Source organism: Poeciliopsis prolifica, unplaced genomic scaffold (assembly GCF_027474105.1).
Source record: "Poeciliopsis prolifica strain line A6 unplaced genomic scaffold, Auburn_PproV2 SCAFFOLD004, whole genome shotgun sequence".
Classification (NCBI taxonomy): domain Eukaryota; kingdom Metazoa; phylum Chordata; class Actinopteri; order Cyprinodontiformes; family Poeciliidae; genus Poeciliopsis; species Poeciliopsis prolifica.
In genome coordinates, this window is record NW_026562379.1 from 6,722,014 (window position 1) to 6,738,163 (window position 16,150).

The window sequence follows — 16,150 nt, forward strand, 5'->3', positions numbered from 1 at the left end:
CATGATGTGCATGTTTTATTTAGTTTATTCATAATTTCTTTTTGCATCTTGAGAGTTGTAAAATAGTTTTTCCTGAACAAGTTAATGCTGAGGCAGGAAGCTGAAGCTGAGGCTGCGTCTCCGGGTCTTTGGAGCTCTGAATCTTCACAGAGCTGCGGATGGTGAGATCAGATGAACTGGTTCTGGAGATTCGGACCCACTCCAGGTTTTGACGCGCTGAGCGTCCCTGAGCAGCCTGATGGAGAGCCGGAGGTGGTATTATGTAATCAGCACAGATAAGCAGAAAATGGAGCTGAATTAGAGTGATAACTCAAGTATGGATTTCACATGATGTCATTTCACAATACAAATGCTAAAAGAATTGATAGTTTTTGTTTTTTTTTATTTAATGGAGGCTCTATGAGTTGATGCACAGCACAGAAAATGGATCCACTTGGTAAGACTTCGTAAAACAAAGCAAAACCTTTCGTTTATAGAGCCTCTTTTTGTCTGATCGGAACAACCAACTCTTTCATTTTAATATTAATCCTAATTCAGATCATAATCCAGAACCAGGAACCATGTCAGTAATCCATCCAGTAGAGCTTACTGGCATCGACTAAAAGAGATCAAAGCACTTTGGATATCTTAAAGTCCAGCAGACTGACTGCGTCTCAGTTCCAAGCATACCGTAGTGTGAGAAATGATCGCCGGAGACAGGAGGTCGACTGAGGTGGCGAGGCAATGACGTCACCTTTAGCACTGAACTGTAGTCTGCCGGAGTGCCGGCCCCAAGCCCACACTCCAGGTTGTGACAGTACATGTGGTGTGCAGATGTGCAAGAAGTTTGGATTCTCATTGTCTCTAGCATATGTTCCTGTTTCTTTGCTTTTAAAAAAATATCACCAAACCAGAGGGAGAAGAAATAAAGTCAGGGGTCATAGGTTCATACGTAGATGCTCAGGCCGTTTGGCCACGACGGGGTAGGCTTGCTGCTTCATCTGGGCGAGGTTGACCCCCGCAGGCTGTCGGATGGGGAGGGGGGCCGAGGCCTCAGAGCTACTAGTGATGTCCATCTGCTCTGGGGTGGACAGATCCATGGGCTGCTCCAGAGGAGAGGGGAGGACGCTCGGTCCCACGCCGGGGATGTGGGGGCTGCGAGCCCAGCCCGGGCTGACAGGAAAGAAACTACAGGTTAGAGGCTGCAGGTTAATGAGTCACGCAAATAATCAGCTCACATCAGAACTGCTGCAAACCAGCCGACAAACCTGAGAAGAGCCCTTGGGCTGTCCATGATGCGCCGAGGGGAGCGGATCTTTGGCTCAAAGGAAAACTTCTCCTTGATGTTTTCCAGAACTGATGGCGCGACATAAGTAAAACCCTGGGAAAACCACGAAGGAAGGAAACAAGGGACGTACCTTTTAATTATATATATTTTGTACAACTTTCCCTAAACTTCCATACTTTCCTGGGCTCTTATTGTGACATTTCTAAGTTTAATCTTAACCCAATTATAGAGCACAAACACACAGAAAGTGTCAACAACTTCACATCATTTGTCTTTTATGGTCATTTTTTGTTACATTTACCTGCTGAGCAACAATCCTGTTTGCAGAATGCCTTGCAATCAACTTTCCACATATTGCAACATTCCAACCACACACTTCGGATGCATCCCATTGGGAAGACAAACACAGCAGAGCGCATAAATGTGAAGGGAAATTACAGAAGGTTTGCAAATTTTATCAATAAAAATTCAAGAAGCATTTCAGATTTATTTTGTAATGCATCTCCTTTCACTGCAATTACACCTGAAAGTGATTTGGATCATTTCTCCTCTAGCTGTTTGCATCTATGGATGCTGAAATGTTCATAAGCATTTAGCAGTTGGATTGGGTGGAAGGAATCTGAACATCAATTTTTAAATCGATTGTCAGGTGAATTTATCTCTGGACTTTGACTGGGCCGTTTTAGCACATGGGAATGTTTTTATTTTTTAAACGGGTCATTGTTCCAAAAATCCAATCAAGTTCAAGAAGGTTCTGATAATGACTGTTGACTTGACCCGGACTAGTTTTGAGATCCCAAATGTAGCTCTGAGCTGATCTTCAGAGACATTGTCCTGCTGGAAGCCAAAGCTCTGCTCCAGTCTCAAATCTTTTGCAGCTTTGGATGTGTTTTCTTCCAGGATCATTCTGTGAGCCTGTCCCAGAAAATCATCCACAAGCTGTCCCAACTTTCTCAGAACGTCGATTGTTGCTGGAGTTCTCTTAGTATGGCAGCATCGTCACATGATGCTGCCATGGCTGTGATCCAGAGAGGAGAGTGGTTTGCTCAAGGTGACGCACACTGCTGCCGCTTTACACACACACGCATTAAATGTTTTGGATTTAGATCGATTTTGAACTGACTGGTAGTTGTAATATTGACACTTAATCCTGAGCTTTGGTTTAGCTGTTTGGTAGGTTTGCAGTTGTGCCTGACTCTTTCCATTTTGTTGTTGGTTGTTTGAGCAGTACTGAATCAGATGTTCAAAGCTTGGTCACCATTTAGCAACTCGTGCTGCACTGGATTTTATTTAGGAGTATCAGGACATGGGCATGACTACATATACCTGTCACACTTTTTACATTTTTTGTATACATTCACAATAAACAAAATATTTAAAATAATTTTCCTTCTTTTCAGTAAAATACAAGTGCAAAGCAATTGGAGTTTAAGACTGTAACGTAACAAATTCTGAAAAACATCCACTGGAATGAATAAAGTGGAGTCACTGCATCTCTAATAGTTCAGATTAAACCTGCTACTAAACAAGGTAGAAGTGAAGTAAAGTGTCTTCAGGTTTTACCAGGAAGGCTTGATTTGCGCTCTCGCTGAGGGTGGAGTCGTCAGGGCTGTCCACCGGAGTCTGGCTGGTGAACTTCGAGTCGAACTGACTCACGTCATCCGCTGATTGCTGGCCAGATCAGAGACAAAACACAAGTTTGGGATTAGAGCAACATGAGCGGTTTCAGCCAAACTGTCTGCTTATAGTTTTACTTACAAGGACAGGTTTGAAGGGAGGCTCCACTTTCCGGGCCAGTAGATCTTCCCAGTTGATGTGTCGAAAGAAAGAATGACTCTATTGAACACAAAAAAAATTAAAAATAGATCATTTACACAAGTTGATCACAAGTTTTATAACAACCGGCTGAAGTTTGAGAATATACTATTGCATCTATTGCTCTCACCTGCACCTCTGTGGCGTCTCCCGTTCCGGCTCCGAGTCGTGATGAAGCTGTTCTCTTCAGCAGCTGTTCAAGCAGCAGCCAAATGTTAAGAGGAAACCAGCAGGGCAAATAATCAGCTTCAAGCAAATGGAGGAGACCATACCCGTTTCAGGAGATCCCTTGCTTCCTGTGTGAGGTAGGGTGGGAGACTCAGCTTACACTTCAGGATTTTATCAATGGTCTTTTTCCGGTTCTCACCTGTGAAGGGGGGCTACAATTAGAGAGGAAAGACCAGGGTTATTAACACAATACCTACGCTGATTCACAACAATAATCATGAAACTGAGCGCATTTCACTGACCGCTCCTGTGAGCATGTCGTACATCAGAGCGCCCAGACTCCACCAGTCCACCGCTCTGTTGTGGCCGCTCCTCATCAAGATCTCTGGAGCCCTGAAGCACAGAGAGCCCACAGCATCCGAGGCCGTTAGAGATGAAGAGTGCAACTGGGTCAGAGGTCCCAGAGAAAACACCTACATGTATTCGATGGTTCCACAGAAAGTGTGAGTAACAGTTCCGTCATGAATGGATTCTTTACAAAGACCGAAGTCAGTCAGTTTTACATGACCTGGAGGAACATCAAGAAATATTTAGACGCCAACATTTACATGAATTAATTGCACCTGCTGGAAGCTGAGCATTAAATAAAACTTTGATTTGAAAAGTATTCACACCCCTTGAACTTTTCCACGTTGTCAAGTTTCATTTTTTTTTAAATCAGTTTATATAACTAAAATTTAAATATGAGTCAAAGAGAGACATGGTTTTTATCAGTTTTTATAAATAAAATCTGAGGAATGCATTTCTATTCGACACCAGAGAATTAATACTTTGTAAAACAATTAAAGCTGCAGATATTTAGGAATTTAAAGCATCAAAGAGAATTGTAGCTTTTTAAGATAAATCGAAAGATGGGCAAAATTCGATGGAGACTATTTCAATCAAATATTTATTACCTCACTCAGAAGTTTTATTAAATTTAGGGCTGGGCTTTGACTAGGTCAGCAGTTCTTAATCCAGGTCCTGCAGGTCTTAGATGTAGCTCTACTCCAGCACACCTGATTCAAATGAACCCATCCATTGCTGCAGAAGTTTGCTTAATTACCCATTAATTTAAATCAGGTGTGTGGCAAATGGGGAAAATAGTTTTTTAATTTAAAACTAAAGCAAAAATGTTTGATCACTGAACCACAAATACTTTGTCTTGTCTCATGTCCAGTCGATGCTGGTCTGTCACTTAAAATCCTGATCAAATAAACTGAAGTCTGTAGTTGTCATGTAAGAAAAAATATCAAGAAGCATGAATACTTCAAAAGGCTCTAAATATTACATATCATCCATGACGGACTAACCTTGGCTGTTGAGCATAATGTTCTCAGGCTTCAGGTCTCGGTAGATGATGCCTTTTTGGTGCAGATGACCCAGAGCCATGGAGATCTCTGCGAGGTAAAAACTACACGCAACAAAAGACTAAATAAAATGATGCCTCAAAGTTGATAATATTACACCAAACATCACATCAATGTGACATTAACGGAAGAAGGACTGTTACATGTTTTCTGGTCTAAAACCAATTCTGAATTTATAATAAATTGCTTCAAACTAAATGTCAGGTGTTATTGGCACCCATCGTGTTAAAACTTGCCAAAGGGACAACACTTGACCAGTATTCTTTGCACAATCTCTGCAGCTCACCCAGACTCCAGTGTTCCCCCTTATGCTCGCTTCTTACTAGCTCACCTCATGTTCTCTATCAGCTTCAGGTCAGAAAAATGAACCATATCCAATTTGGCCATTGGATATAGTTCATTTTGAAAGACTAAAATGTCGGAGTTTTAAGGAGTTCATGATGACGTGATGTTTAACAAGTTAACCCAGTATTGACCCGTTTCATCACAGATCCTCCACTATCCCCAACAGCAGACATGAGGGATTTTCACATATTTATGTTTTGTTTGACATGAAATCCGGCTGGAGTAATTGTTGCTGAGGAGCTGAATCTATTCTGATCAGTTCTGAGCAGCAGCACCAAAAATGCTTTTTCCTCACGGATGAAAACAACCTCTTAATTATTACGGATCATTGAGTAAACGTACTCAAATTTATTTGACTTAGATTTTCCAGTAAGAGGTTATCACTGCAAGTTGGATTAGCACTTCTACATGACAACTTGCCTGGACAAATAAGAATCTTAAAAGGCGACTTCCTGTTAGATGATGCAAAACAGAAGAACGGAAAAAAAATAAAATAAAATCAATAATGCTGTCAACAGTTAATGACCGACATCTGATGCCAAACAATCCTCACCAGGCTGTGTCTTCCATGAAGATGCCCTCTCTCTCCAGCTGCATGAAGAGCTCCCCTCCTGCACAGCAGAACAACATCTTTATGCATCTAAAATAAGCAACATCCAAGTTCTCAGGACGATCCAAAAAGTAACATTTTTCGAGAGCAACAACGCAAACAAAACCCAGCTTGTGAGCTGCAAATGCATCTTCCTCTATGAAATGTATTATTAAGTCATGCTGCATTAATCTGCCATTTAAAGAGACAGTGTAAGATTGTTGCCCAGGAACAATATGTACTCCGAGTACTTCTGTTGCCTTCTGAAGCTGAAAATAAAACGGTTGCAAACAACTGATGTCACAGAAACATTATTAATACATGGATACAAACTCAGGCTCATTTACCAGAATAACATGTTATAGAGATAAGTTTAAAAACAAAAATAGCAGGTCTGGTGTGTTGCGTTTTGTTTTTTTTTAGTGTTACAGACCACTGAGGTACTCCAGAATGAGATAGAGCTTCCCTCCCGTCTGGAAGGCGTAGATGAGATCAACGATGAAGGGATGCTTCACTTCCTCCAGAATGTTCCTCTCTGCCTTGGTATGAGCCGTGTCCTTAGCGTTACGTACAATCATAGCCTGGAAGCCGGAAGCACAGGGAAGTAAAATCAGAAAAAAAAATATATAAATGATATAAATGAATGTAAGATGATACACACACTGCAGGATGATCACTGGATAATTTCTATTGTACTAAAGTACAGCGAGAACTTTGTCTCCCATTCTCCTCTTCTGTGTTAGAGCCTCCCGTCCACATGCTAAGTTTCATTTTGCATGTGCAGATTTAAAAAAAAAAAACATTTTGCAAAGAGATTATAAAACTCCCTCTGTTCATGCAGAAATTGCTACAAGCGATAACATCCTGTTTTCACAAGCTTGTACTTGCTCTCCATGGAGGTCTGCCACCTTTTGCTCTCGTTGTTCTGGCTGTTTTAATTAAAGTTTAAATGTGAGTTAAAGAATGATCAAAGAATCTATGAAAATACAGCATAGATATCACAGCATTTTTGATTAAACTGAGGGAGACTTTTCCCCAAAAAAAGTTGTGAAGTTGTGGTCTGAGACAAGAATCATCTTTTCAATTCATTCTGGTTCTGACACCCCAGAGTGGCTCCTAACCCGGCCTCTGCAGCCTTTTTTTGGAGATGTGAAAGTCCAGATTTTTCATCTGTCGACAGTCTCTACTCTCTGCTGCTTTCCTCACTTCCGTTTACTAAACACTTCTGTCTGACAGCTCACGAGCTGCCTGTCAACAACTCTGTCGTCTCAGCAGCGAGCGTTCAGAGCTGTTGTGGCAGCAACATTAGAGTTGATATTCTTATTCTGAATTTTCAGCCAAATTCACAAAATACAGACACACCCAGAAGGCAACGGATTAAAGTTCTTATTTTTACTACACAGCAACATTATAAGCAACACAAAACTCCCGGAAAACTAAGAAAAACATTATGAAGTTCAGTTGAGAAGCTTCACTTCCGCTATAAATTCAGTGCTTGTCGCCTGGGACTTTTGGACAAGTCTTGACAAACTTAAAATTTCATACGTTCCACAATTGTGAGCCTCTATCAGATCTTTACCGAAAATGGTGTTTATGCTTTCCACTGTTAGGTTTTGCCACCAAATCTCCGCGAGCGTGACGTAGCAGTTCTTTAATATGTCACCAAGGTCGTGGAAGGCAATCCCTCCAACATGAAGCTGGACCTAATGGGCTCGAGTGGAGCATTTAAAGACACGAGGCTGCAGCAGAGCAGCTGGCAGTCTACCAACTAGCAGTGAAATCTTACCCCACCACTGACTTCAGCAGCAGCCCATATGTGCAGACAGAAGCAATGTAATGTTAATTTATAAAGCAAACAGTAGGGTTACATAACCAAAACTGTATCTGTGCTTTTGCTAAAATACAACTCAGAGACAGACTGCAAAAAAAAAAAATTAAATACCTTTTTCAAAACTTTCATGGCAAATATTTTGCCGGCTGCAGCTCCGACAACTTTCCGAACTTGGAAAACCTGGAGAGCAAGGAAAAAAAAAAAAAAATTAAGTGTTCGGAAAAGTCACACAGGCAGTTTTGGGGAAAAACATGGGTCAGCATGACATTATAGAGGCAAAATAATTCACCACACAAGCCGCTCAAACGGCATGTTCACTGGACTCCATACCTTTCCATAGCCGCCTTTTCCGAGGACCCGCAGCAGCTCAAAGCACTCTGGTCTGATGTTCTCCGTCCCCTGATTGACGTTGTCCTCTGAGATCTCGATCTTCTCGCAGTCGTCCAAATTGCTGTAGAGAGAAATGTAAAGAATTAGGCTTCTCTTTTGGACCATTTTAAAAGTAGTGACATAATCGAATACTTACAACTGAAACCCACTGCTCTGATCCATGATGTCAATGTTTTGAGTCTGGGAGGGAGAGCAGAACGCTGATCAGCAAAGAAGACATTAAATACTTTATCAAAAATGTGCATTATTTTCTGGGGTATGAAATCATTGGGCATTTTAAAACTTGTTGAAGTTTGACTCTATGCATTCCTGTGAAGTAGATACTTTTAGAAAAAAGTGATTTTTTTCTTCACATCTATATTTTAAATGTTTAACATTGACTGATTCTGATTATTTTCCTCAGAGAGAATCACATAAACGTGAGACAGTACATACAAGGTAAACATTCATAATGCTAAACCTTAGCCTTATTTTCATCTCAATGAAAAAAACTAAACATGAGATTAAAAAACTTTTTACAATCATGTCACACTCTTTGGGTTAGACGGCTGGACAAGGCATGATTGACGATTTAAATAGAGATCAATTTGTGCGCTAAAACTCTGCAATAGCTGTTTTCCTATCTCAGTATAAACACAAGCTACCGGGCAGCCAGTCCTCAGCCAACACAGCCCCACTCTGTCACATTTTGCCAAAATAAACTGTTGCACACGGAGCCACATTTATCACTGCTGCACCTTTGGCCAAGTAAGGATGTTTTGCACAACCGCTGCGTGACAGCGACGCTGACAGCCTTAACAACGCATAAAACTCACTCCTGAACCGAGCTGTAGTGCCATTAAAAACGGAAGGCGCTTGTTTTGTTGCGTTTGCGACCATGCTGATAGTAAGAAACAGTTTGTGAGGCCCGGACAGACCCCGGCTGCTGCAGCCTGCAGGGCCTGCGGTGGCTGCTGGCGGACGACCAGGCTAACGCTGCTAGCTGTTCGTACGGCGGGGAGTTTCTCCTCTGACAGCCTCTGGTGAAGTACCTCATCGTTCTCGTCGTCGGAGACATTTTCCTCCGGCTGGTCCAGATCGATGTCAAACACTCCGGCCATGGCAGCGCGTCGCTCAGGTTGTTGTGTCACAGACCGCAGGTACAGCAGGCGTCCCCCCACCTCATGGACAAACACGCACGGCCGCCATAACCGGCTACTACACGGAGCAGGCGCATTGCGACGCTCCACAAGGGGGCGGGAACGTCTTGTCTCATATGCAAAGGCACCGCTGCACTAAACGCTGGCACATCTCTAAACACTCGAATGTTGTGGTGAAAGTGAAATATTTATTGCCAGTAATCTCAGAAAGTAGAACTCGTACATTATAGAATCGTCACAAGGGGGTTTCCCCCCCAGAAAACTTGCTCAGCCCGGTGCTCGGGGCGCGAGCGCTGTCTTTCATCCCGCCGCCGCCATGTTTTTGAGTTAAAAAAGGTTTAACGTTGACAGGAAATTTGAAAATAACACTTGATAGTCATGCGTTACTGGAAGACTGGAATATTAATATCTGAACACCAACTACATAGATTTTAAAAAGACAATGACAAAAAAAATAGACAAAACTAAATAAAAAATGCTAAGCCTGGTGGGGCCACAAGTAAAGCCTGGTGGCCTGCCAGGCTTATAATACAACGCTGATCACACATAGCGTTGTGTGATCAACGCTATAATCTAAGCTTTTATTCTAAGCTTTTGTTTCTGGTGATTGTGGTGATTGTGGCTTTACAAATAATGAAAACTGAGTATCTCAGAAAATTAGAATATTGTGAAAAAGGTAATTGATGGAAACTCAAGGTGTCACACCTTTGTCCATTAATTAAGTCAAAACAACTGAGGTTGAGTGTTTCCTGAGCCTTTAAATGGTCTTTAACTTCGTTTTAGTAGACACTAGACAATTAGTCTGACTGGACAGACATCCAGAAGAGAGTCATTGATGCCCTTCACAAGAAGGGTAAGATACAAAAAGTCATTGCTGAAGAATCTGGTTGTTCACAAAGTTCTGTATCCAAACACATTAAAAGTAAATTGAGTGGAAGGAAGACGTGTGCTAGGAAAAGGTGCACTAGCAACAGGAAAAACCACAGCCTTGAGATCAGTATTCATCTGTGTGTCCATTCCAGGCACTCTGATGAATACTAGTTATAGGCTACCAATGTTGCATTTCCCTTGTATGCTTCAGGAGCCACTCCTGAAGCAAAGACAATGTCAGAGGTGTCTCACCTGGGCGAAGGAGAAAAGGAACTGGACTGTTGCATAATAGTCCAATTAAAGGTATCAATTAAAGCAACCTGGGCTTCCATTACACCCACAGTGCTACAGGCTGATTGTCATGTCATGGCGCATTGATGCAGTAATTTATACAAGAGGAGACCCAAACAGGTATCGAGGTCTCATGCCTCCTCTGATTAGATGCTGCCGCAGGGATTGCCCATGTTACCCATGCACAGCATGTTTAGATTGAGATCGAAATCCATCTTTCTTCCCTGCATTCACGCAAATATAAGTTTTAAACACATAATCAGATGTCAAACATCTCAAAATTGTCCTTATAAATAGTCAGGAAGAAAGGCTCTCTGGACAATACTAATTTTGACTACAAATGTTCTAAATATGCATGATAGTCTTGATTAAACAATAAATTTACCTTATTGGTCAAAGAATAATATTTTTTTTCTTCCACTGAATCTTTTTTGTTTCTTTGTAAGGCTATAAACAGAATAATAATAGTAAGGGCCTGGTTAAATGAGGAGCAAACAGTTAATAATACAATAAGTGTTTTTTTCTCAATCAAGCAAGCTGGAGATTAATTATGTCATCAATTTTTATGCTATGAAGTACACTTTAAAAAAACAAAACTCAAAAACATCGTTGTATGTCAAATGACATCGAATCTATATTTTATTTTGAAAACGTTTGATAGTTGAAGCCGGAAATGACGTATCAACTACGAGCGCCGCTTCCAAAACACAGCCAGAAGTCTGCAAATGCAGCCAAAAAATGGCGTGATTAAGTGACTGAGACACCGCACAGGTCTGACCATGTCTGTGGTGACGGTCCAGCTGGGTCAGTGCGGTAACCAGGTGGGACAGGAGCTGTTTGACGTCATTTGCAGCGATGCTCGAGACGTCCACAGGAAAACGTACAGCGCCGTCAGCCGTGAGCGCTTCTTCCGCCAGACCCCACAGGGAGGTAAGCGAGGCTCCCAGATGACTTCAAATACGAATGATCGCTGCAATGTGGGCACGTTTTGATACAGTCTGTGTGTGTTAGAGCTTGAAGCCAGGGCGGTGCTGTTCGACATGGAGCCCAAAGTGATCAACCACAGCATGAACAAGGCTGCGAAGTCTGGCAGGTGGAGGTACGGAGAAACTTCCCACTTCAGCCAGAAACAGGGCTCCGGAAACAACTGGGCCAATGGGTGAGATGTTCACAAACCACATGAACTGGAATACCATACAGTGCATTGCAACAGCATCGCACCCTTCAACGTTTTTCCCTTTGAAACACAAACTTCTATGCGGGGTTTACCCCAGAAACTGTATTAAGTTTTAAAAACTTCAATAATTAAGCAATGCTAAGCCTGGTGGGGGTGCAAGTAAAGCCTGGCGGTCTGCCAGGCTTGTAATACACTGGAGGGAACCCGTTCCGTGTAATGTCTGGGATTTTAATTGTGAAATGTACTGGACATGATGCATGGTTTTCATTTATCTACTTATTTACTAATCAACACATTGCAAGCTCACCTTTAGCAAAGTAACTCAGCTGGGTTAGGTTGGATGGAGAACGTCTGAACCTCAATTTTCACATTTTAACACAGATTTCATTTTGTTGTGGAGCTTGACAGGTCGTTGTAATATATGGACATTATTTGACCTAACGTGTGTCATTGTTTCTCTGACTTTGTGTTTTATCTAGGTGTCTCATTATAAATAAAAAGGTTTTAAAACCTTTCATTTTCCTTAGATTTCAAAACAATGCACTACCTAGATGTTGATATATCACACATTTAATGCTTTTAAATGCTTTTGAAAAGCATCATAGTTGGCCTTTCATCTCCAGACAAGAGGAAGTTTTCTCATCATACCCACATTATCATCCATCCAGGTATTGCGTGCATGGCCCTCGTCACAGAGACGCGGTGGAGGAGCTGGTGAGGAGGGAGGTGGAGCGCTGCGACATGCTGGCAGGGTTCATCCCCATCATGAGTGTCGCAGGGGGGACAGGCTCAGGAGTCGGTACTTTCATCACTCAGTGTCTCAAAGACGTCTACCCATCGTCGTTTGTCCTTAACCACCTCACCTGGCCATATGGGACTGGGGAAGTATGTCAATATTAATTTACTTGTTACATTCATGGACAAGAGCGAGGCTTGGTTGTATTTGTAAATAAATTCAATCTGACTTGCTGGATGTTGCCTTCAGGGTCAAATCCTGACTGAGAATAACTTCTCCCTGTCTATAATAAACTGGAGTACATACTTGAAATAAATAGGAAACTGAAATCATAACCTTACATCCATATTCTTCCACTGTAGAGTTTTTCATGAAGTCATCTCTCCACACTCCATTCTTCCAGGTGATTGTCCAGAACTACAACTCAGTGCTGACGCTTGCACACCTCTACCAGCTCTCTGATGCCATCCTGGTGCACGAGAACGACATTGTGCACAAGACCTGCAGTCAGCTGCTGAAGATCAAGCAGATCTCTTTCAGTGACATCAACAGGGTCATCGCTCACCAGCTGGGTGGGGTGCTGCAGCCCACGTTCACGCCCGTTTCCTGCGGAGAGTACAGTAGGCATCCTATTGGTAAGAGCAGAACACTCAAGTTTTATACGCAGTCAGAAAGGCCTGGGAATCTGATTTCAGTTTTCAGTTTCTTTCCTTCCAGCCGTGGGTTCTCCTTTCCTTGTATCCTACCGCCGTTCCTGATGTGTTGTCTTTTTAACAGATAAAAGTCTACACTTGAAAGCGTAATTGTTTTAAATTCACAATCAGCTCTTGTATTTTAGATTTTTGAAATTATAATAAGTAATCTGGAAAGTTGAGTTCAGAAAAGTGAAGAAATTTACCTGGAAAAATTTTTAAGAGCCATGCATGCTTTTCTCAGTTGTGGTTCTACAATTTAAATCGTGTGTAAATTGTTCCATAATGTTCTTGTAACTCTTTGATTTTCAGGTGAGTTGATGAGCGCTCTCGCCTGCCACCCAGAGTACAAGCTGCTGAATGTGTGCACCATCCCCCAGATGGCCAGCTCCTCCATCGCCTTCAGCACCTTCAGCTGGCCGGCGCTGCTCAAACACCTGCGGCAGATGCTAATCTCCAACAGCAAGATGGAAGGAGGTGAGATTTCAGTCCAAAAATAGAATTATAGCTAGCTCACTCACCATTAGTAGTACTAAAAGGAAAGTCTATAATCTCTGAGTTGAAGATAATTTTTTTGTTGTAGGTATAGACTGGCAGGTCTGTCCACCTCCAGCGTCAACAGGGCGGAGCAGGATTCTCTCAGTTGGCAGCTTCAACACCTCCCTGGCCAACCTGCTCATCCTGAGGGGAAAGGATGTCTACAGTGCAGAGACGGGTCAGAGAACACGGCTGAATTTGATACGGATTCATGAAGTGGAAGAAAAAATGATTGATGGTTTTCTTCCACACTGAAGTACTGTGTCCAAGTGTTGAGCCCCATTAAGTCAGACATTGCTAGATAAAGTCCAGAGGAACAGTTTCACTACAGAAGGCATCTGGTTTTTAATGATACCCCGTCTTTGTGGAAGCCATATTTAAAAGAGAATACTGTTTGCAGTTGCAATATTAGCAACTGGTGAGATTAGGCCGAATTTAGGGTTTTTGGCAAAGGTGCAAAAAAAATGGTCATCCTCTTTGAACACTCTATTCCCTAAAAATGGCGGTCAGACCTTCCAGTGGGAACACAAACCTAAACACATAGCCACTGCTACAGCAGACTGACCTGGATCAAAGCCTATTCCTGTGTTGAAATACTCCAGACAAAATACAAACATGATGCTTGTCATTAGTATTCTGTGGTACATTTAAAAATTGATGTTCACAGATGCACTGTGTTCAGTCAAAGAAGTCTGGGCCAACATATTGGTCTAGATGTGCAAAGAATGAAAATGTCCTCTTAACTAGACTGAGGCCAATCAAGTCCTTCCAATATTTATCGATATTAAAAAAATAGAAGATTAATTTTTGCCATCCTAACTAGGTTAAATAATTTTAATCAAACTGGGTTCTCGTTTTGCATTATGTTCATTATTTTTTGTATTTTAAGCAAACATACTGATACCCACCTGAATTGAGGGTAACAGAGTGCAGGGGGTTTTCGACAAGATTTAGTTTTGGTGTGTCTATCAAAAAATATCAATTTACGTTTTTAGCTGTAAATTGACAAAACGTTAAGAATAGTTTTGAACAGCACTGCATCAAGAAGTGCCTGAGTAACGCTGTAAGCAAATCTTTAACAGGTGTGAATTCTGTTTTTATCCCCAGGGGGATTTGAAGACTCATCTATTTATACTTCATGGCTTCCATCAGACGAAGCACTTAGCTTGTGGAAATCTCCCATTCCCTTCAATAAGTATGAGAAGTCTGCAACATTAGTTAGTAACAGCCAGGCTCTGCTCAGACCTCTGGATGACATGGTGAGAAAAGCCTGGAACATGTTTGCTTCCAGGTAAGTTGGACTAGAACAACCTTGACTCAATAAAAACTTCAGTTTCATCATTTCTATTCATCTCAATCCAGTCTAAGTCGGTTAAATAATTAGTCTTGATCAATGGTATTTTTTCCTGCAGGGCCTACATCCATCAGTATGTTAAATTTGGGATCTCAGAGGAAGATTTTCTTGATAGCTTTACATCTCTAGAGCAGGTGATCTCCAGCTACTCTGAGCTTCAGTAGGTCAGCTGAGAGTAGCTGTGAGAGGGGACACCAAGCAACACAATGGACTGATTTTAACTGCATTATTTATTTTGGTAGATGTTTTAAAAAAATTGTATAAATAAAATAATTTGCTTTAGGAACACTGTCGGCGTTTATTTCTTCATACCTTCATGGCTAAAGGTTGTGACTTGCTGAAAGGTTTGATTTTCACAATCTTTACTCTTATATATATATATATATACTAAATACTAAACATGAAATGTTTAGTATTTAAAACATTGAACTTTAAATTCCAAGACATTTGCTATTTTATAGCACAATCAAATAACTGTTACCTACAATTATATATATATAAAAATATTGTATATATTAAAAATAACTTAAAAGAAAAGAACATTTTTCTATTTGATGCTTTGAAATTTGGCTTCTCTCTTCAGGAAGCTCCCACTCTATTTATGATCACAACTATTCTCCCTCATTGTGCTGCTTCCAGCTGTTCTTAGGAGTGTCAGACTGAGAAGTTGCTCCTAGGATGAACTCAGCAGACGTGCAGCTCTGCCAGGTGTTTGCTAAGTGCTGCTGCCTCTAGTCTGAAGGAGATAAATGGGAAAGGTGTGGGGGAGATGGGTTCTGAGGCAGAACCAGTGTGTGAACACACTGGTTTTCCAATTTAACAGTAATTGACAACTATCTTAAGTCAATTATTTTATTAAATGAAGGAGTTCAGAAGTAGAGGATATAATGAACAGAAATGAGGCAGAAGTTGGTTTAAATTTGTGTCCCCGATCTGCTCTCCCAGCAACTGGATCACTGACTTCTCCAATTTTAAATCTCCAAGATGAACAAGCTCATGAATGTGGAAACCTAAAAGTACTGATCAACCTCCAAGGCAAATGTGGACAGAAACCAAACAGTCGGGATCTTTGGTAACTCACTTTATTCGATTTTTACACAGTAGAACTGGGCAGACATGAGAGCAGAGCAACAATGTGACAGGCAGGTCACCTCACGTCCAACAAGTGGACGTGTCGTCTCAACATGGGTTGGGTGGCTGAAAGGCCCACTGCTTCAGCCAGCTTACAGACCGCTGTTGCCATGCAAATGTAACCGCCAACACCAGTCTGATAAGCTAGCTGACGAGGTGGGAGACTAGTTAGGCTAAAGGGGCATAGTCACAGAGCGTCTTAAAGAAAATAACTGATTTCATGCATCAAGAGTCAAACGTCTTAGCTGGTATAAATTGAAGGTTATTTATTGGATTAATTAGTACCAAGAGCCCAATCAGGCTCCTTCTTGTATTGAGGAAATGTATTTCCTCAATACATTTCCTCAGTATTGAGGAAATGTTCCAATCTGATTACTTACCTTGTAGATGCTTGGTTTATTGAGAAAAT

General features: G+C 41.5%; 2 protein-coding genes across 2 annotated transcripts; one reads left to right on the forward strand and one right to left on the reverse strand.

The window, feature by feature from the left end:
• Positions 1-7: 7 nt before the first annotated feature.
• Positions 8-9,029, reverse strand: rps6kb1b (ribosomal protein S6 kinase b, polypeptide 1b). The gene is made up of 15 exons (XM_055027962.1): positions 8,846-9,029; positions 7,951-7,994; positions 7,755-7,875; positions 7,536-7,604; positions 6,027-6,174; positions 5,558-5,615; positions 4,603-4,703; positions 3,728-3,818; positions 3,553-3,643; positions 3,355-3,462; positions 3,213-3,275; positions 3,026-3,103; positions 2,831-2,938; positions 1,248-1,360; positions 8-1,152 (listed from the first exon to the last, which is right to left on the reverse strand). Exons 1-15 carry the CDS (start codon positions 8,912-8,914, stop codon positions 918-920), a joined length of 1,497 nt encoding a protein of 498 aa, XP_054883937.1. The 5' UTR covers positions 8,915-9,029; the 3' UTR covers positions 8-917.
• Positions 9,030-10,788: 1,759 nt separating this feature from the next.
• On the forward strand, positions 10,789-14,885 carry tubd1 (tubulin, delta 1). Its single transcript, XM_055028548.1, has 8 exons — positions 10,789-11,044; positions 11,126-11,273; positions 11,960-12,176; positions 12,431-12,662; positions 13,032-13,196; positions 13,303-13,434; positions 14,364-14,547; positions 14,669-14,885. The coding sequence occupies exons 1-8, from the start codon at positions 10,894-10,896 to the stop codon at positions 14,772-14,774; spliced, it is 1,335 nt and encodes a 444-aa protein (XP_054884523.1). The 5' UTR covers positions 10,789-10,893; the 3' UTR covers positions 14,775-14,885.
• Positions 14,886-16,150: the final 1,265 nt, after the last annotated feature.

Excerpts from the sequence above, each read along its gene's own strand:
- rps6kb1b (XM_055027962.1), bottom strand. The coding sequence starts at position 8,914 with ATGGCCGGAGTGTTTGACATCGATCTGGACCAGCCGGAGGAAAATGTC. Across the intron at positions 7,605-7,754 it reads GAAAAGGCGGCTATGGAAAG|GTTTTCCAAGTTCGGAAAGT; the intron begins GTATGGAGTCCA and ends CTTGCTCTCCAG. Across the intron at positions 3,644-3,727 it reads TGTGGAACCATCGAATACAT|GGCTCCAGAGATCTTGATGA; the intron begins GTAGGTGTTTTC and ends TCTGTGCTTCAG.
- tubd1 (XM_055028548.1), top strand. The coding sequence starts at position 10,894 with ATGTCTGTGGTGACGGTCCAGCTGGGTCAGTGCGGTAACCAGGTGGGA. Across the intron at positions 12,663-13,031 it reads GTACAGTAGGCATCCTATTG|GTGAGTTGATGAGCGCTCTC; the intron begins GTAAGAGCAGAA and ends TTTGATTTTCAG. Across the intron at positions 13,435-14,363 it reads TGTCTACAGTGCAGAGACGG|GGGGATTTGAAGACTCATCT; the intron begins GTCAGAGAACAC and ends TTTTATCCCCAG.